Source organism: Pelobates fuscus, chromosome 6 (genome assembly GCF_036172605.1).
Source record: "Pelobates fuscus isolate aPelFus1 chromosome 6, aPelFus1.pri, whole genome shotgun sequence".
Lineage (NCBI taxonomy): Eukaryota > Metazoa > Chordata > Amphibia > Anura > Pelobatidae > Pelobates > Pelobates fuscus.
The window spans coordinates 190378305-190400282 of NC_086322.1; the positions used below are offsets into that span (position 1 = coordinate 190378305).

At 38.5% G+C, this 21978-nt stretch overlaps 1 protein-coding gene across 1 annotated transcript in view; it reads left to right on the forward strand.

The window, feature by feature from the left end:
• The window catches only part of STPG2 (sperm tail PG-rich repeat containing 2), a 512492-nt gene that overhangs the window by 484920 nt on the left and 5594 nt on the right, over positions 1-21978 (forward strand). The window contains exon 14 of the mRNA XM_063458613.1: positions 19202-19358. Within this exon, the coding sequence (XP_063314683.1) occupies positions 19202-19336 (135 nt within the window). The 3' untranslated portion in view covers positions 19337-19358. The remainder of the gene's footprint in view (positions 1-19201; positions 19359-21978) is intronic.

Here is a 21978-nt window from a genome sequence, read left to right on the forward strand (position 1 = left end):
ATATTTTAATATATTGCTGCAATTAAATGATTGACAGAAACAAGTAAAAGCTGTCCATTTTCATCCTAAAATCTTGTTGCAAGATATGCCAATTTCTCGGCTATGTGGGAGATAGAAATATATTTCTCCGTGGTTTTTCTGCAACACTTTACTTGGCACATTGATCTTGTTGCAAGATATGCCAATTTCTCAGCTATGTGGGAGATAGAAATATATTTCTCCGTGGTTTTTCTGCAACACTTTACTTGGCACATTGATGTAAGCTATCACCAGGGAGTTTATGATGGTGGTGGGCAGCATGCCCTTGTGAGTTAATGGAACCTGGAGAAGGAATGGGGTATCCATGAATATTTGATCCTGGCGTTGAGAGGGTGGCGTAGCTGCCATTATAGGAATCATGCAGCAGATCAAGCCACTGTCCCCTCACCTTTGGACGGGTGGGCATTATCTTGAATCTGGGAGTCCATTAATCGCTGTTAGCACCCACTTTACAGTTTGACAGTCTATTGATGTGGACAAGGTTTTAACCCTTCATAGACCCTAAACAACAGCCACTCTCAGAAAGATGGTATCTATATTTGGGAACTTTCTACGCTGGTTTTGAAGCAGGTGCTGAAGTCAGAAACAACTCAATACCATCAGAGTGTGCAGGAGACACTGTCACACTGCAAACTACCAGGGACTATCATTTCAGGGTCGGCTGTCAGGCCATGTATTCACCAGAGTTACGATTCCTACTTGCCACTATCGGATGGTTTAACCCTTGAAAAATATATGTTTTGCCTAATAAACACAGAGTTACACTATGTGGATCTCTTTGTATCTTTTTTAAGATACGGTGGATACTGCTGCTAGTAGTACATATAAAGTCTTTGGATCCATCCTGTGTGGCACTATTATCCCCTCACCGACTATTTTGGGACTCTTGGATATTAAAGTAGATGCTTTATTTTTGGAGAAACATGAACTGTAATGCATGCTGCTGATTTTGTCTAAGTAATTGATTTTGTTTTATTTTTCACTGAATATATATGTGCATACACTACTAGTGCTACTCGACAGATTATTAGTAGATTACCAAGAAAAGTTAACTGAGTTTCTTCTACCATAGCGCTGACACTTTTTATGTCACTTTTTGTCTTATTCAACATTTTACAGGGATTTTCTATGTGTATAGCTCCTTCTTATATGTATGTTCTATACTTTGTAGCATAGATATTTTTATATTTTAAAGTGTTTATATGTTTTATTGCACTCTCTTATTTTTAGATTTATTATGAAGATTTCTGTTGTCATGAGTTAGGAATTTGCTATATAGCTATTTTTTCCATTAGTTATGCACTTTGCCTGAGGTTACGGGATATGATGATAATTGACTACAATGACAACAAATTAGAGTTTGTGGCTTCAAAAGCAATTTGCAAGGTGCGATGGTAAAAAAAAAAAAAAAAAGTAAAATGTTAAGCTATTTTATGTAATTAAATCCATGGGTGTTTCTTGGAAAACAATCATAATTAGACAAGTGGATGAATTACTAAAAGTGTGGACTCAATGTCTAAAAACTTCTACTAGGCAAAACAATTTGCCTGCATTCTTAAATCATAAAATTAATAATACAATCAATAACTCAACCGAATATATTAAACATATATATAATTTCTTCAAAAAAATGGCCAATGTTAAGGTAAAAAATGTGCTTTTAAATTATAAAGACATTGACTGCAGTAAAATAAATGATTATTTTAATTGATTTAACTTAGACTTTAATATCTCTTTTTAAGGAAATCATAAGCCACAATTTAAGGAAGTAAATTAGATAGAAAATAATTGTTGCACAGATGCAGGCACTGGAATATATTCAATAATACATCACTTGATAAACTGATAGATTTTGGATAATTTACAAAAGAAAAAATCATCAACAGCAACTGACTTGTGAGTTCAATTTACACATGCAGTCATGTAGACATTGTCTTTAAATTAAAGCAATAACAGCACATTTCAGGACAAAGTCTGCCTTTTGTTATAGTCTTCAATTAATGTCTAAATTAAAAAAAATAACATAACAAAACAGGATATTTGTTCCAGATAACACAGTGTGGTAATTTGTTTAAAATAAATATTCTAGTATTCAATATTTTATATGAATGTGGGCATTACATTCAAGTTTATATTGTATTGCTTTTACAGTGAAATGCAGATGTTTCTATTATTTTACAATAAGCAATTTTACCTGCCTGGTGCATTCTGTGATGAATGGATTAGTTCCAAAAAAGCTTTTCTTGCTTTATACAGTTAGAGAAAGTTGCATTAATCATTCATTCTGACCTTTTCATTACTAATATGTTTTAATGAGACTATAAACTTGGAATATGTACAGCTTACCCTTTATATGCCAACATGCCTCTTTATAAATAAAGATTACCCTTAAAACTTTCTGTAATCAATATATTAAATGCCCTGCCCAGGAGCGTCAACATGGTGGGTCATGGAGCTTATACTTGTAGGGCCAATGCATCTTAAAATGCACCCTGCCGGACAAAGCAGAGGGGTGCCTTTGTGGGCTGGTAGTGATATCAAATATCTTCCTTACAAGCCTGTTACACCTACTGTAGGGGGGAAGGAGCCAACCTGGTATATGGCTTACTCGAGCTCCAGACAGTTCAGAGCTTGGAGCTTGCAAGAGTCATTACAGGTCTGTTCTTGGCCGAGGGAGATACTAGAAACTCTTCATGCTGAATCACCAGAGATTGGAATGATCCTTTTTTCTTTAGATTCTTTACTTTTGTCTCTGTGTTAAATGTGACAAGACATGTGAAGGTTTAGTTGATCCTTTTTTGATCCCAATTCACTATATTACTATTAAAGGAATATACATACAAGGACATACAAAGCCATCTTCCAAACACTATAGTGTCCCTCTGCCCGCACCTCCCCATCTTTAAAAGGATTAAATAACCTTTTAAACACTTTCCTGGGGACTTAGGGACCTCAGCACTGTGTCAGGCTCCTCCTCCTCCAACGTTAACCAATGGGGTGACCTAATGCGCATGTGTTGTGAGAAACTGAAGGAAGCTCCTCTAGTGGTGGTTTGGTAGACAGCCAGTGGAGGAAGCCTTAACACTAGAATGTTAACATTGCTGTTTCTCTAAAATTTCACATTGCAGGGTTAGGGGAACAGGGACAGTGCAGTCAGACCACTTTAATGAGATGAAGTGTTAGTGCCTATAGTGTCCCTTTAATATTTATGTTCTCTCAACGTGACTAGTTATTGCAAGCAATGGATGGAAGATGGCAAGTGCGCACATCTAAGCCATAGCTACATAAAGAGAGACCGTCTATATATTATCAATATATGATATACACAGCTACATGTAAACAAATTAACATAACTTAAACAAATCCAGTTGAAAATATTATGGATGCTGACAAATCTGGTGTCCTTATGTCTGTTCTTACCTGGGTTTGCGTGATGGACCCAAACACACAAAGTCTAGAGGTTAAAAAAAAAACAAAACACTTTCTATACAAGATAAATATTGATTTTAATGGAGATAATTTTATTTGATACATCTGACTCCATGTTTTGCTCCAATTTGGGAGACAAACATATTGATTTGCTGATGTTTTTCTGCTTCACTTTATCCTACATACTATATGCTCTGTCACACTCCATATATAACCTTGTTTTCATCTCAATTAGCTTGAAAAAGAGAAACAATGCCATGTTATTTATAAGGTTTTATTCTTTATTTCTTTATTTTTCTTAATCATGTATGCCTAAAAACCCAAGCAACATTCACTTTAATACTGAAATTTATTTTTCAAATTATGTAATATAAAAAATAGAAAATATATTTTGAGAATTAAGAAACAACTTGCTTGGATAATTTGTCAACAAATCACAATCTACTGGTTTTGGTTTCAAATCACAATCTACGTATGCTGTGTAAAGATTTATCATTTTCATACATTTTATACACTAGCTTGGCATAAAAACTACATTTAGTCTTACATTCTTTCATTCAAGATTAGGGTCTTTCAAAAAAAAATGCATCTGTTCATGTGCGCCATCAATGCACAACAGTATACACAGTATGTGCTTGCAAACAATTCATATCAAAGCAACCAATATGGATTGCAGACATGTAGATTTATTTTTGTAATAGATTTTTAATTTTTCTAATATTTAATATACAACACCCAGAAATGTGTGTTCCATTAGGCAAGGTTAAATGTTCAGTCAAAACACCACAACACTACAACCTGGTGTAGTTATTATGGTGCCATAAGTGCCATGACACTGTTCCTGTATAACTCCTTTCTGACAACTTACCCAGGTCTCATAAGCACCAAAACCACATTCAACAGCAGGAGCTTCTCCAGCAGCCGGAGATGAATGTCTCCATAGAGTAAAGCATGGCTGATGCAGGACCAGCCTCATTGGCTGTAGAGGGTTAGATGTAGCAGATGCCGGATCAGCTGGACCAAGGTAAATTGTCAAATCATAAATGGGTTTTAAAAAGATTTGAAATTTGATCAGTGGCTGTAGTTTTTATAGCACCAGGACTGTCTCTTTAAGAACAGTAAACTGAAAGTTTCTGAAATGAGCATTGAAGTGGTAAGAGGAAATAAGGCCACCAGGTGGGTTGTAGGAGAAAAGTATAAGACGAGTGTAATGAAAACTGACCTGAGCAGCACACCCATTGAAAGGTGGCTGAAGTGGGTAGAAAGGTAGTATATGAGGACCAAGCGAGGGCTTAAGCAGTGATACTAAGGCAAATTAATTATCAACTGTGTGAAAGTCAATAGAGAGGTCAAGGAAGCTGAGAATACAAATCACTGTTCTTTTGAGTGGACAGGAGGGTGAAAGTAGGCAGGTTCAATAAAATTTAGGGTCAAATGGAATTTACAAAACCAGGATTGAGATGGCCTGGTAGTAGATCAAATATACTGCTAAAGGGAAATAGAAGGATAGAAAGTGATGATAAAGAGGTAATATTGAGAAATATGCCTCCAAATCATCTTCCCAAATGGCTCATTGATTTCACCTCAATCTCTACAGCACAGCTGAATAGTGCAACATTGGGTGAGATAATAATGAATATCCATAATTAGTACTTCGGTCACATCTCACTGGTCTGCAATTTATCTAACAGAACATCACACTAAAATGAGAAAAGAGTGACTCTAGATCCTAGAATAAATATAACTGTGTCCACCTTTTCAACAACACCAATATATAACTTTTTTTTCCTCTTGAGGCATTAAAAATGAATAGACATTCAAGTGAGCACTGAACCCGAGTGCCCTTCATATAGAAACCAAAGATCAGAGTGTTTCTAAACACCCTGATCTTGGCTTCTGCATGAAGCACTCAATGTTTTGGTGCTCACTTGGGTGCTATGTATGTTTTACCACCTCAAAAGGAAAATAAATGTTCTATATATATCGGTTTTGTTAAGGAAGATTTTGAGTCACTCTGTTTTCTGTGAGGGTAACATTGTAACCTGAAATCAGGATATGGACAAAATGGGTATAGGATCAGCGCTGTGTGATCTAATGAGAGCTAAAAACAGATAAGAAGCTGCAACCTATAGGTATGAGGTTCCCTCTAATGTCCTCAAAAAATAAATGGTAGAAACACAATAATAGGTCGCGCTATACAGAAGAAAATAAATAAATATAATGTGCTCACATATGATAAAAACGTTAAAATAGAATAAGAATATATACATATAATAGTCCCAATACTTTGTAGGCTTCTTATGGGTTCCGGTAAGCTTGTAGAGACTTGGGTATATGGTGATTTCAATGGGAAGCTTGATCCTCTGTTATTTTGAGGGATCTTGACTCAGTGATGAACATACAAATGAGAAAACAGAGAGACTCCAATAGTGCAGACTGTGTGTAAATAGGTGAAAATTGGATAAATACTAGGGAGGTAATTCACTCACCTATTTGAGAGCATAAACTCGCTCTAGTATGATTAGTATTCAGTGGCGTTTGCCCCCCCACTGGTGGAATATAGGTGTTGGTAATTCCTCGGTATGAAAGAGAAATAAGAGCCAAATATAGTGCTCACTGTTTGTATCATAAAAATAAGTATAAAAAGTAGGATTAAAAGTACACACATTTGTATGAGCAGGGTATACTGCTCAATATAATGGTGTGGGTGGTATTATCCCCACCTAGGATTCTTGGACGGATGTCGACTTCAAAGTGATGTATGACCAGGTAGAATGAAAATAAAAATATAAAATAAAAGGTATATGGCAAATATATGGTAAAAGAGCCAATATTCCTTTATTAATATAATTAAAATATGAAAATAGCCAAAACGCGTTTCGCCACACAGGGCTTTATCAACTGGCAGTTCCCCCGCCCTGCAGAGCTCAGTCTGCATGGAGCCCTCGCCGGGTGAAGATGGATTATTTTTTTTGGCGCTCGTTATTTATTTATTTTTTTTTTATTGCGTCGGTTATTATGGATATTAATTTGGCCTTTTTTGGGGCTGAAAAAAGACGATTTTAGAAGAATGAAAACATTTAATGGTAAGTTATTTTTTTTTACAGGTTCTTAGTTAAATGTCCCCCCTCATTATTTTTAGGGTGAGGGGGGTAGGTAGGGGGATCATTTTTTTTTGGGGGGGGGAGGGGGTGACTAGGGGTTTGGGGAGCCCTAGTCACCTGGGGGGTACATTTTTTTAGGGCCCCCACCCGCCGCTCAGGGGTGGGGGCCGGGGGAGGACAATAGGTCCCCCGTATTGGTATTTAGGGCCCCCACCCGCCGCTCAGGGGTGGGGGCCGGAGGGAGGACAATAGGTCCCCCCTATTGGTATTTAGGGCCCCCACCCGCCACTCAGGGGTGGGGGCCAGGGGGAGGACAATAGGTCCCCCATTGGTATTTAGTGCCCCCACCTGCCGCTCAGGGGTGGGGGCCGGAGGGAGGACAATAGGTCCCCCCTATTGGTATTTAGGGCCCCCACCCACCACTCAGGGGTGGGGGCCAGGGGGAGGACAATAGGTCCCCCATTGGTATTTAGGGCCCCCACCCGCTGCTCAGGGGTGGGGGCCGGGGGGAGGACATTAGGTCCCCCCCTATTGATATTTAGGGCCCCCACCCGCCGCTCAGGGGTGGGGGCCGGAGGGAGGACAATAGGTCCCCCCTATTGGTATTTAGGGCCCCCACCCGCCACTCAGGGGTGGGGGCCAGGGGGAGGACAATAGGTCCCCCATTGGTATTTAGGGCCCCCACCCGCCGCTCAGGGGTGGGGGCCGGGGGGAGGACATTAGGTCCCCCCCCTATTGGTATTTAGGGCACCCACCCGCGCTCAGGGGTGGGGGCCAGGGGGGAGGACATTAGGTCCCCCCCAATTTGTGTTTAGGGCCCCCACCCACCGCTCAGGGGTGGGGGCCAGGGGGGAGGACATTAGGTCCCCCCCATTATTCTTGTTTAGGGCCCCCACCCACCGCTCAGGTGGGTGGGGGCCCATAACTATTGTGGCCAGAAAGAGTCCCTGTGGGTTTTAAAATTCGCCTGCTATTGAAGTCTATGGCGGTTCGCCGGGTTCGCCCGTTCGCGAACATTTGCGGAAGTTCGCGTTCGCCGTTCGCGAACGGAAAATTTCATGTTCGCAACATCACTACTCTAGAGTATATATAACAATGGCAGTGGGATTGAAGAGAAGGAAGGAAATTATGGTTGGTTTGAGCAAGATATTCAAGTCTAGAATAAAGATACAAAAAGACCAATGATAAGCATACAGATGAATTCAGCTAACTTAATTATCGTTCACGGTGTACTCATTATATTGGAAAGATGTTTGTGCTTCTATTTCAGTGTAAAAAAAGACACTTTGCCAGAATACTGTTTAAATCTATTTTTTCACAATGCCTCACTCACTAAGTTACCCCATGCTTCAGGTACTGAAAGACAGCAAATGTTTTATAAGTCTGCAGAACCATTTTTAAGTAATTTCACATGTAGTAATTGGTTTCTGTGAGCAAGAAGCCTTCTTTTCAGAAGAAACGCTAAAATTGTCTTTCTCAAGCCTTCATCTATTGTCAACCAGCAAAAGATGTTTGTCTGGTAATAGAAACATAATTACTCCCCAAGAGGAGGAAACATCATTACTACAAACTATATACTCTCTCTTTTTTCCCTCATCTAAGTATTCTTACAAAAACAATCTCAAACATTGCATTGCAATAGAAACTATTTATACAAAGTTTAAAAAGATTTACTTCATATACATTAAACTATTATTACGTTTCAGTATCTAGTTGATAAAAAAAATATTAAATACGATATAATTATGCTGTTAATATTTTTATGTCTAAAATCAATGTTAGTGTAAATTTTTTTACACTGAATGTTTTCCCTTGAGAAAAAAATATAGGATTTCAGTTTATTTTTTTTATTACTTTTTGGCAAGCTACATATTTCATAAAGATTGAAGACTGAATATGAAAATGTTTATTGCAAATACTTTTGTCGTAAAACACTTTAATTGAAATATAACTAATAATGTGAAATTGCAATAGTATAAGTTACTTAATTCAAGTTTGTAATTAGTTTAACAGCAGCTTAATGTCCTTATATATTTTTTATAAACTATGATTTGTCTCGACATTACAATCTAATATGAAGAGGCATACTGTTTGAAAATAAAGTTAAGAAATATTTAGTTAATTCACCAACATATTTCACAATACATTTTAAAAATGGTGAAAGCTTGACATAGGTCAGGGGCCTCTTAATTTAATGAAAGCATATGTTTTGCACTGCTCTGTATATTCTCTGTATTTTGATGAAGCTTGTTATTTTTTAAGTATTTATGTTAACATGTTGCACCTTTGTATATAAATGACATTAACCATTGATTTACTTTTTGTTATCAGGGGCACCCTTTGGGTGGGTTGAGCAGGGCAAAAGGCCTGAGGGGTTTCACAGACCATGAAAATCACCATGAAATCTCTGCCCATCACACACAGACTGCAGTCTATTATTCCAAAATGAGAAGGAAGATGGACAGAGAAGGAGGAAGACTGGCAGATGGATAGAGAGGCCAGAAGATGGGCAGTCAGGCAAACAGGGAGACATGTAGACATGTAAACATGCAGACATAAGAAAGATGAACCAAAAGGCAGACAGACTGAGTGGGACAGACTGGCAAAAATTCATACAGTCAAATAGACAGAATGCCAGGCAGACAGGGCCGTCTATAATATGAATAGGACCCTGGGCAAATCATTTTCTTGGGCACCCTAGGCCTTGCCCCTTCCTCCCCCCCCAATTACACCCAACCCCCAATCACACTGACAGACCTTCTGACACATACACACACAGACAGATATATTAAAACATTCGCAGATACATACTGACACACATACACTGACACACAAATATATACTTATATACATTCAGACATACTGACACACACATACATACATACAAACACACAGAGACACATACACTGACAGATATACTGAAACACACACAGACACATACACTGACAGATGTATTGACACACACAGACATACTGACACACACAGACATACTGACACACACAGGCATACTAACATACACACCGGCAGGCATGCTGACACACACACACACACACACACGCACACAGACATACTGGCATACACACACAGACATACTGACATACACACACACACACACACACACACATACTGACACACACACACATACATACTGACACACACACACACACACAGACATACTGACCCCCACACACACAGACATACTGACATACACACACACATACATACTGACATACACACACAGACATACTGACACACACACACACACAGACATACTGACACACACACACATACATACTGACACACACACACAGACATACTGACACACACAGAGACATTCTGACATACACACACACACATACTGACACACACACACACACACAGACATACTGACACACACACACACAGACATACTGACATACACAGACATACTACTGACACATACATTTAGCCACCCTCCAGGTTCTTACCTTTTCCTGGAGGGTGGTTTCCCTGGGGTCCAGTGGCAGGCTGAGGCAGATGGGAGTTCTCCTCTGGAACTCCCCTCCTCCTGCCTTTCTCCTCCCGTGCGGCTATTATCTCCGGTGGGAGGAAGTGACGCGCGGCACTCACTTCCTCCCAGCTGGTACAGGAAGGGGTCCGGTCGCGCTGTTTAAGCGTCACAGCGCCCGACCGGGCCCCTGCTCACACATGCTTACCGGGTGACCCTTAGTGCATGGGCCACCCGGGGGGGGCCTCCTTAGTTGGCGGGCCGGTGCGGCTCTGTGCAGCCGCACCGCCGGGTACATGGGGGCTGCTCAAATCGCGGGGCCCACGGGGCAGCTGCTCTGGGGCCCCCCAGGAGCAACTGGGCCCGGGGCAGCTGCCCCGTTTGCCCCGCGCTAAAGACGGCCCTGCAGGCAGATGAACAGAAAGGTAGGAAGACAAACAGAAAGTCCTGACTTTCTGACAGTCAGGAAGGAAAGCAGATGAACAGAAAGACAATAAGACAAGCAGATAGTTGTGCAGAAAATAAATTAAGGCAGACAGATTCCATGAACTCCGTAAGGCAGACAGGCAGACAGAGAGAAAGGCAGACAGGAAGGCAGACAGGCAGATAGACATGGAGATAGCAAGATAGACAGGCAGGCATTGAGGCAGGAAATCAGGTAGAGAGGCAGACAGGGAGGAAGAGGCACAGGCAGATAAGACAATGGAAAGTAAGGTAGGCATACAGCAGACAGGAAGGCAGACAGGCTGACAGACAGAAAGGCAGGAAAGTGGGTTAATAGTCAGGGAAGCAGAGTGGCAGAGGGACCAACAAAAATACATAGAGACAGACTATTAGTCAGAAAGTCAAAAATAGCAAGACAGACATGCAGGGCAGTCAAGCAGATAGATGAGCAGAAGGGCAGTAATGCATAGCCAGGCAGATGGACAGAAAGGCAGGCAGACATACCAAAAGTTAAGAAGGCAGACAAACTAGTGCATGGACAGGCAGAAGATAGGCAGTTGTTAAGACAGAGATTAAAGGGACACTCCAGGCACCCAGACCACTTCTGCTCATTGGAGTGGTCTGGGTGCCAACTCCCACTACCCTTAACCCTGCAAGTGTAATTATTGCAGTTTTTCATAAACTGCAATAATTACCTTGCAGGGTTAACTCCACCTCTAGTGGCTGTCTACTAGACAGCCACTAGAGGTCACTTCCTGGGTTCTAGCACAGGAAACCTGTGCTAGAGCGTCGCTGGACGTCCTCACGCTGTGTGAGGACCTCCAGCGTCGCTCAAAACCCCATAGGAAAGCATTGAAATGATTTTTCAATGCTTTCCTATGGGGAGACGTAATGCGCATGCGCGGCATTTCCGCGCATGCGCATTACGTCTCCTCGGCCGGTGGGCGAGATCAGTCTTGCCCACCGGCTGACGCAATCACTGGGAGGAGCGTCGCGGAGGCGGAGACAGCGGCGAGGAACATCGCCGCTGTCCCAGGTAAGTGACTGAAGGGGTTTTCACCCCTTCAGTAACCGGGGATTGGTGGGTGGGTGGGAGGGAGAGGGACCCTCCAGTGCCAGAAAAACGGATCGTTTTTCTGGCACTGGAGTTTCCCTTTAAGTTTGGAAAGAAAGCAGAAAGTAAGGTAGTTAACAGGTAGATGAACAGAAAAGCAGGCAGGAAGACAGACAGAAAGGCAAGATGGATGACAGACAAATCAACAAGTAGACAAACAGACAGATCTAAACTGACTTCCTGGACTAAGCAACTTAAGACTCCCTAGACACCCTCTTGCCCGTCTATGATCTTGCACCTTAGTGCAACCCTGTGATGTACTGGGAAAAAGGGGACAGGGCTACTTAAATAATAGGTGAAACATATACTGATCTGAACTTTAGAATTTGCCAATCACCCTTCTATTGTCAATCTACATATTTTATTTTTATTTTAGATTCTTGCCTATGGAAAATAGAAGCGCTAACATGCACAAATATGTGTTTTTTTTTTTATGTGAAAATGAAAATATGGATATGAATGGGGTATCTTTGAAATAAATAATAATAAAAAAACTCTGTTTGCACTGAGGAGACTCAGGTATCAATCTATAGTGTGGCCAGTGGGTATTTTGTTAAAATGATATATTCACTTGCAAAAAAGCAAGTGAATGATAATGTGCAAATGTGCATCCTGCTGAATGCATTCAGTTTTGAATTTTAATAATATTAATGCTTTGTGAACCTTTATAAGGTTTTTAATCCAGGCGATTGCTGGATATTTGATTAGGCCCACTGAATTCTGACAGTATTTGGGTTAAGTAACTACAAAATTCGGCATTGCGGTGGCAATTTGGTAAGTTTCACTGGATTTTGTCCATCTTGACTAAATCTGGTGTTTGATGAATAACTCTGATCATGTTTTCTACATACATTAATTCTATAGTTTATACAATTTACCCTTTCATAGCAAAAACCCATGGGTGTAACTTTGCAACCAGATATGGTGTGTGTGATTTATTAAAATTCTATCAATATCACACTTGGTGCATTCAATCCTATTTTGTGAGAACTTTGCATTCAAGTCTATTTTCATATATGTGAGAACTTACCATTATACATAGAAAATCAACAATGTTAAATATGTAACAGCTAGTAATGAAAGCACAAGCATAATTCTCCATATCAAAGTCATTTTTCCTGGGGACACAATTTCTAAATAAAATCCAAATTTACACAATGCACTACCAAATGTTTTGTCAAATCTGAATCTGATTATATAGCATTTTACGAATACATTCCCTTTAGTAGTACTATGACAATAATCATTCTATGACACATCGCTGCAAAGACTACTTTGCATGCAGTGTTCTAGTCTATTCTTTGGCTTCTGTAATAATGTGACAAACAACCCAGAGGCTTTTTAAAATCCTTTATCATTAAGTAAGGATGGATAAAACTGTCTTCTTCTGAATGAAGATAAAAAAATATGTTGCTCATTGTGGGGCCTCTAGGCATTGACTGGATCACATGATAATGATTCCAATGACTTGTGCTACTATTATCTTCAAAGCCCAACAAGTGGAGGATTCTGCATCAACACGGGTACTATTTTTGTCAGTATCTAACAATTTGTTCTTGGTGATATTTGTCATTCAACCTTTTTGGAATACAACCTCAAGGCTTGATATGTTAATGTTTATAGTTAAAAGTAATGCTGTCCAACTGGTAGGTCATAGGAACCGTGCAAGCCACTGAGAACATATATACAGATCACAGTCATCCTACCCCTTTCCTATTTTTAAATTACTTATTTTGACTGAATATTTGAAATACCCCAGAAAATCATTTTTTTTAAATAAAAAGGAATTAGTTATTGAAGTGGGAATTATGTGGGATTTTAAGCCATGATACATTGCATTTCCTTAGTAAATTCTCCACAATTTCTTGTTTAAGACTTATTTCCAACTTTGTTTGTAAATAGCGATCATAAGATGTCTCTATTAACAACAGCCATTATATAGGAGAACATTTTAGTTTTATTTGCCTAATGGTTATGCAGTATCAGCCATTTTTGTAATGCCAATTCTGAGTTGCCAAATTAGATTATTATATATCATGGATTAAAAAACAAATAGAAAGTGAGAGAATTACTGATTTTAGAATGATTAATTTTAATATTTTTTTGTTTTGCTACCTTATATTAATGATAACATGGGAAGCAGAAATCATTTCATGTTCAAAATAGTGGGATTATCCAAAAAGAAAAGGGAAAGTCAGTGGGCAACTAATCACCCTTTCATCCCAACAAGAACAGACCTTTCCCGCACATACAATCTGTAGTGTCTGTATCTTCCTTCGGTGTAGAAAAAACACAGTGCCCTATCAGCTTCCTTCAACTGCATCTACTATAATATAATTGAAATGTCATTTTTAAAGTATAAAATCAAAGCTTCTGACTAACACAAGTAACAATGTATTTATTTTCTTTATGTAGAAATTGTCTTTTAACAAATGAAACAGGCTGCAGTTCTAATGATGAACATGAAGGAAGTGTTCAAGGAAGGATATAAATAAAATGGGGAGAGAATAGGTTCTTCCAGAAGAGGATAAACCAGTGGTTTCCAAACCAGTTTTAAGGGCACCACTACCAGCCCAGGATTTAGGGATTACCCAGTCGAGTCTACGGTGTTTTTAGAAAAAAGAAAAAACACCTTAGACACAACTGGGTAATCCCTAAATCCTGGGCAAGTAGGAGTGCTTAGAGACTGGTTTAGGAAACACTGGCATAAACAACAGTAATACAAATCCATATATATGCCATTGTGAATTTCATAGTAACTTAATGTAACAAAGTCTTTGAAGCTAGTGTACCATTTCTTTAATATAATCTTGTCATATCTGTTGCCTGTTGGGCTTCCGTGAACTTCTTTAGATCTTTAATTAGCATTTTACTTGAGTAAAAGTTTGAGTATAGTTAAGCTGCTAATAACACTATATGCTGCTGCTGCTCCCCATTTTTAAATGCCATTGTAGTGGTTTTACCCTGCCTTATGTTTGTATTAAAATTGCATTGCTCCTTGTTAGATTTACTAATACTGTAACGTTATTGCGTTTGACTACACAGCACATCACACAGTGCACTTTAGTGCCAAGAGTTTCACCACTTGCAGGGCACACAGTTAAAAGAAAATCTTAAAAGCCAATGTTATTCCCTGCCTGCAACACCACTACTACCACACTATGTGTAGGCAGGATTCACTTGTGCTGTAAATTGCAATGTTGAAGCTAGCAATTTACAAAGCACAAGCAGTGGTGCAGAAACATAGAATGTGATCGCAGATAAGAACCATTCAGACTATCTAGTTTGCCCAATTTTCTAACTATTTTCATTAGTCCCTGGCCTTAACTTACAGTTAGGATAGCCCTATGCCTATCCCCCTTATGCTTAAACTCCCTCACTGTGTTAACCTCTACCACTTCAGCTGAAAGGCTATTCCATGCATCCACTAACCTCTCAGTAAAGTAATACTTCCTGATATTATTTTTAAACCTTTGCCCCTCTAATTTAAGACTATGTCCTCTTGTTGTGGTAGTTTTTCTTTAAATATAGTCTCCTCCATGACTGTGTTGATTTTGTTTATGTATTTAAATGTTTCTATCATAGTGCTGTGGTAGTAGTAAGTGCAGCTGATGTCTCAACTGTCTCCATTGGATGTCACGATTCTACAGCAGGTACAGATGAACTTGGAGCTCAAAATGTCCAGAAGAATCCTGCTTGGAAGTATAGTTCTTTTACTGCTTCTTTTTGACCTATATTGGTCACTTGACTTAATCAGTGAATAGAATTAACTTTAAGTGGCTGTTCCCTAACCATCGATCATATTTATTTCTGCTAGCTCTTGTTTGTACAGGAGTTCCAGCACTCATGATTGGGAAGACTTCTTGGTCTATCATGGGAAACTGAGCTGCTTTTTTGCACCCACCAAAAATCTGAGCAGAAACTAAGCTGCTTATTTACACCCACCTAAATCAAAATCAGCCTTCTTTCCATTCTATCTCCCATTTCTTCTGGTTCCAGAAATAGCACTCCAAATCACAAATGAAAACGAGCATATCTGGGCTTCCATTAGTTGGTTTCTGACAAGTGGTAGCTTGGAATTACACAATCAGCCTGAATTGTAATAATCACCAGCAGTTCAAAAAATCTAAAGATAATGTTCGGTAACATTCAATATTACTTTTCCTTCATTACTTTCCATTTTTTTTTCCTGTGCCTGAGCTTTTTTTTTTTTTGTTAAAAAACAACTACCATAACATTTTAATTTTTAATTTTTTACATTTTTATTACATTAAATGAAGTAAATAAATTGTTTTAAGTGTTGTATAAAGATTTTTTTTAAATGTCACTTTATTATCTGTCTGATAAGCTATGTTGGCTCAGATTCTACTGCAGGCGTAGGCAACCTTTGGCACTCCTGATGTTGTGGACTACATCTCCCTCAATGCTCCTACAGTCCTAATGCTTGCTAAGCATCAGGGAATATGTAGTCCACAACATCAGGATTGCCAAAGATTGCTTACCCAGGTTTTATTGTTCTCTAATGAACTGCTGAACAACCTAACTTTCCTATGTGCAAATAATCCTGAATTTGCTGGGGCAGCCTTGCATTTTGAGGTACTGTCCCAGTAAATATAAGTCCCAGGGATATGTCCTGCAATCTGTTGGCAGATTTCAAAATGCTGGAGATTGGGCACTAGACCACTTCAGAAGAGTTCATGAAGTCTGGTGGAGAGGGAAGACTATCAGTCAGCCTGACCACTATTTTGGGTGAACCCTCCCCCTTTGACATACAAACCTGCCCTCTTTAACAAGTGGACAAGCAAGAGGCAGTTCCACTTGTTAAAGAGGGCAGGCCCATCCGTTTTTTGGGGCGGGCCTGCCCTCTTTAACAAATGGACCTGCCTCTTGCTTGACTACTCTCTTCCTTGCCCACCTCTATCCCATGGCTGCTCAGCCAGATAAAAATAAAAAAGGTAACATTTTCTTAAAGAACCAATACACATTTTTCGAAATAATCATTAAGTTTCATTAAATGAAACAAATCTTTAAAAAAGAAGTGAAAATATGAGGATGGTTTTCCTATAAATAACATTATGATAAATCACCATGCAACTTTGGTGTCTGATCAATAACATTTTCTGGAACTCAGCTGAAATAGCATGAGTTTCTCCAAAACAATCATAATCCAAAAGTGTCATAACATTTTCTTCAGATAATACTATCAAAGTTAGAAATCATTATCGACTTAAAGTTGTACTTAAGTCATTGGCAATAATCAATCAATATCGAGACTGATATTGTAAGATTGTGAGGTTAACAATAAACAACATTATTAATCTTAGAAAGATCTAACCTGCCCATTTGACCCCTTTTGCATTACAGTGGTTAAGATAATAAGTTACATGTGTACTATTAACCTGTGCTCCAAATTGATGTGGATATTTGTTCAATTTAAATATTTCGGGTACATTTACACGTGTATTTCTTGAGTTATGAATACTTAAATTTATAATGTTAGAATGTTGTTCCAGCTTTTTCACCTTTATTTGATTTACTTATTATTTGTGATGTTGGTTCCTCTAATGTGCACATAATGAATCTAAGTGGGTCTATCATTTGGTATATTGTTGCATAGTATAGTTTACAAACAAAACCTTAACAAAAAATACTGACAATATTTATTTTCCTTCTAATACACATTAAAGGGACACTCTAAGCAAAAACAACTTTAGCTTAATGAAGTGTTGTGGGTGTTTAGATAATCCCTCTGTAGTATTCCTGCTAATTTACTGGGGTTAATTCATGAGTAATATATGTCTATGATATAATGAGTCCTAACAGCCTTGGATACATTTGAACAATTAGAAATAGATCGGGCATGATTGTTTTTAGTTTATAAAACAAAACATGTAGGTAGTGTTTTATATTCCAGTCTGTGATTGACAATGTTTGCTGTAAGATATATTTTAGCATGACACAATGTTTTTCAAAGTTTGATTGTTTATAATTAATGGAAACACATTCTGCCTATAAAACAAAATATGATGCAGAAGTAGATAAAATAGAGGAATTTAAATCACATCATTTATAATTCTGGCTTTCAAGCCCTGGTTTTGTGGGGGTGAGATGACATCGACTTTCATGAGAAGCTGACGTGTGATCCAGAACAGTATCAAGGGCTCCAGGGTGGGTACCAGATTGGTCCCCTCCTGGAGCCCTGGGCTCTGGTTCTATGAGTGAAATGTACTGGCTGAGTTTTTTTTGTGCGAGATCAAAAGGGGTTGAGTCATGTATGGGGGAGGCTGAGTGTGTCTGTGTATGCTGATTGAGAGTTGTATGTGTAGTGGCTGAATTAAGTGTGTGTAGGGGAGGCTGTGTGCTGTGTGTGTGTAGCTTCTCCCCACTTCCTGCTTCCCTTCTCTGGTGGTCCAGTTCAGTGTGACATGCGGTCCAGTGGGGGAGCTTCATTACGTGAAGCGAGGGCACCCTTAAAGTAATCTTTACCAGATATTAGAACAGACCACAATGATCCATTTGTGAAGAGAGGGAGTGCAGGGCTGATCAGATAAATCTTTTGATCTCCCTGCCGGTTCAAGGAGGGCCCGCTCCTGGAACTTTGGGCAAAAATCAACAGAATGGAAAATAATCTCTAAGCTCACTCATACCTAGAATTTAAAACTGGCATTCAATATCCACGTAGAGATCAATGATTTATGTATCCACACTGCACATATTGAGTACAACATAAATTACTGTACAGATTCTTTGTCACAGAACATTTCAAGGACCCTTTACTATTAAAATGGATGTAAAAGGCAGAAGTGACATCCATGTTACTGTATATGACCTACAGGCCTTTGATACAGCATTCTTCTAGTAATTGCTTGGAAACAGGTCTGTTGTCAATTTTATGATAGATGTGTACTGCTGCTGAGAGGAAGTAGGGAGGTGGGAAGAGATGCCTGACGGAACCCCAATTATGAAGTCAAACCATTCTAAAGCAGTTTGACTACATGCAAAAAAAGTGCCCTAAGGCACTCCTGGCACCATAACCACTGTAGCATGCTTTAGTGTTTATGATAATTAGATTGTTCCTTTAAATATGTGGAAATATGTAGAGGTTTGTTTTAAACTGAAGGCAGACTTTTAACTTTTTTTTATTTAGAAAAAATATAACAATAGAATATAAATGTGTCAGCAGTGCCAATCACTTCATAGAAATGGAAGCAGCAGAACGTTTTCGCAGCAATGCATCCAGTGATCCATTTTGGTTAGGTTTGCATCAGATACCTAATAGCTTTATGTGAAGATCTGTATAAACTAATGTATAAAGCATTCATACCCTCCCCTAGCTACCTTTTCAATATCTTCTGTCTGTTTAGACAAGCATTCATGGAAACCACTGTAATGATTGTTATTAAAACCTCTTTTTTTTCATTATACATGCTGTTGAGACATTGTATTTTCTGAATATATGTACAATACCAACTAATATTTAGGAACAAAATAATTACATGTTATGTCTTAAAAAATGAATCACATTGTTTAATGCTACTGTTTAATATAAAATTACTCATTCATTTATTTTTCTAATTTAAACAGCTCAGCACAGTTTTCATGGACACAGTGCTAAGGGGGACATTCAATGCAACTTTGCCTAACCCACTGCTGAATCAAGTGGAGAGTAGCCCACAGAAAGTTCTAGCTCTTAAGCAACCTTTCGCATTAAGTGTCTAATTATGCTTTCTTCCCTTCACTGGTAAGTATTTAGCTAATTGCTGTAAGATTGCAAATATTGCAGAATACTTTGTCTTTATAAAGTATAACATTCAGATGCAGTGATAATCTTAAAGTTTGAAGTGCTCATAAGAAACTGACCTTTTTTATTTTAAGAAATTATAGATCAGGTCATTTAAGGGTGTAAAATATAGTGGAGGACTCAATACCAAAAATATTGTGAGGAAGACTCTATATTACAGGAATGAACAATGAGGAATGTTCACTTCTCTGTTGACTACACAATTCAAAATTCAATACATGCGATGCTCTATTTTCTTCTAAATTAAGATTAAATATTAAGCAAATGGCATTACAATCTATTTCAGTCCAGTTATTGCCAGGTGCAGAGGGCAGAGTTTATAACAATAAGATGGAGACTTCTACTTTCACACCTCACAAATAAATATTTGTTAAACATTGGGTGTGACAAAACAATGCCTCCTCCTTCCAGACAGGTGTTGACCCATCTGTCTGTCCAGCTTTTCTGGGGCAGACGTCAACCTCTCTGTGCGTTAAAAAGTGAATATACTTATCTTAAAATTCAACGTAACAGCCTCCCAGGTCACTACCCAGAATAAATGACCTTTACACAGAGAGAATATAGAACAAACAGAAATGTTTGGGATACGGCTGTAAATCTAGAACAAACAAAAAACATACATAGTGTAATATAGTGTTAATGAAATGCACTCACAAAGTTACGTGAAAAGTAGTGCTCAAGGGTGCCTCCCCCGATTGCAGTGGGGGTCCTACGCGTTTCGTTCACAACATATGAACTTATTCAGGGACCATAATGTTAAAACAAATAATGCAATACAATAACAAATATAAAAAGCAGCCAGGTTTAAACCCATCTGCCTGCATTGCTTCCAAATGCTGCATTTACAGCTCTGAGGGTTAGCTTTTCTTAACACTACCATGGGACCAGGGAAGCCAGCAAGCAGGTCCAAAACCGCTACTACTACCATCCCCAAACAAACCAGACAGGACACATAGTTTCCTTTGGAACTAGCACACTATAACTATATTTTATTTTTGGACAAGGACAAGCCTTTAGTGACTTGTCTTTAAACATGTTGTGAAATGCACAAGTAAAATAAGTACTAATAAGCACTTAAAAGTTAAGATAACAGATAAAACAACATAACAATATTAATTACAACACAATAAAATATTCAAACAAAGGTTTAAGAAGACAAATACAAGCATTAATATGTATTTTACCAGCATAAGCAACAATATGCAAATTAAAGAGTCTTGCTTTTCAGTTAATTCAAGCAACTGTTGCAACCAACAGGTGGCGCAGCACATAACTGTTGCAGACTCACTTACAACCAACAGGTGGCGATTCATAGACCCAACAGCCAAATAGGAGATTACACAAGACCTTCCACAAATAACATTACAATACACATCCAGCACTCACAGGGTGACTCAAACATAAGAGTCATCCGGGGACCTACATAAAGTGTCAGTCTTATGCTCCCAGTGATGGTAAAAATCAACATAATATAAAATATTGTGGAAAGGGACAGTTCCTCTTTAAAAATGACATGTCCTACTAGGTCCCAATGATTACAATAACTACAGCATGCACGTTAAAAAATGAGATTGGAATCTTGAAAAAGAAGATATAATTAACTGCTAGCTGTTTATTTTGGTAAGACATTTGTAGAGAAAAAGTAATTTTACGTAAGTCTAAATCTAACATCCCTAAAATGTTTCAATATCTGCTTAATGACACTTATCAAGAGAGAATAGAAGATATAAATATGTAAATCTTGGAGTAGAGAAGTGATAAGGAAAACATGACCGTTGTATTCCAAAATATCAAGGGTTTAAGGGAAAGAAAGAGTCTGACTTATTCTATAAGAAAAGAATAGCTGAAAGGTTTGTTTTTTTTTTTACATTAAGAACTATACATGCATGAGACAGTAGATCTAATATAGTGGAAGTACAAGATAAAGGCAATGCTTTCACAAGCATAAAATAAAATAAAACCTAATGCCTATGCTTTTTTTTTTTAGGAAATTAGTGAAGTAAATAGATAGCCATATTAACTATGAGGTAGCTGCCTAGGAACCAGAGGTTCTTAACCAAATTCTTCAACCCAATAGTAATATGTTAGAATATACCCTATATAATACTAGTCTATTCATACAGGGCAAATATTTTGGTATTAAAATGAATGGGTTCCTAGACATGATTTTATTATTATTAATAAAATACAATCCTCAGGTTCCTCCAATCTGTCAGGGCATGGAACTAGTTTGAGGGGGCGGGGAGGGTGCAAACAAAGGATTTGTCCAGGGCACTTCATGACTTTGCTACAGCTCTGCCAAGTTATATCTATATTAGGGATGAAACATTTGGTAAATAACCAAATAGCCCTGCACTCGTCTTATCTTATGTCATTGATACAGCTTGGGAGAGTGAAACGCGTTTGGCTGCATTTGTTTTAACTTTCTGTCAAATTATGGACAATGCTTTTATACACTTAGCACACCTACATCATACACTGGAGCAGGACAAACATACAGGAAATGAGACCAGCCTATTAGAGCCAAACGAGAAGCAGAAAATCTATCCCAGCTTATAGC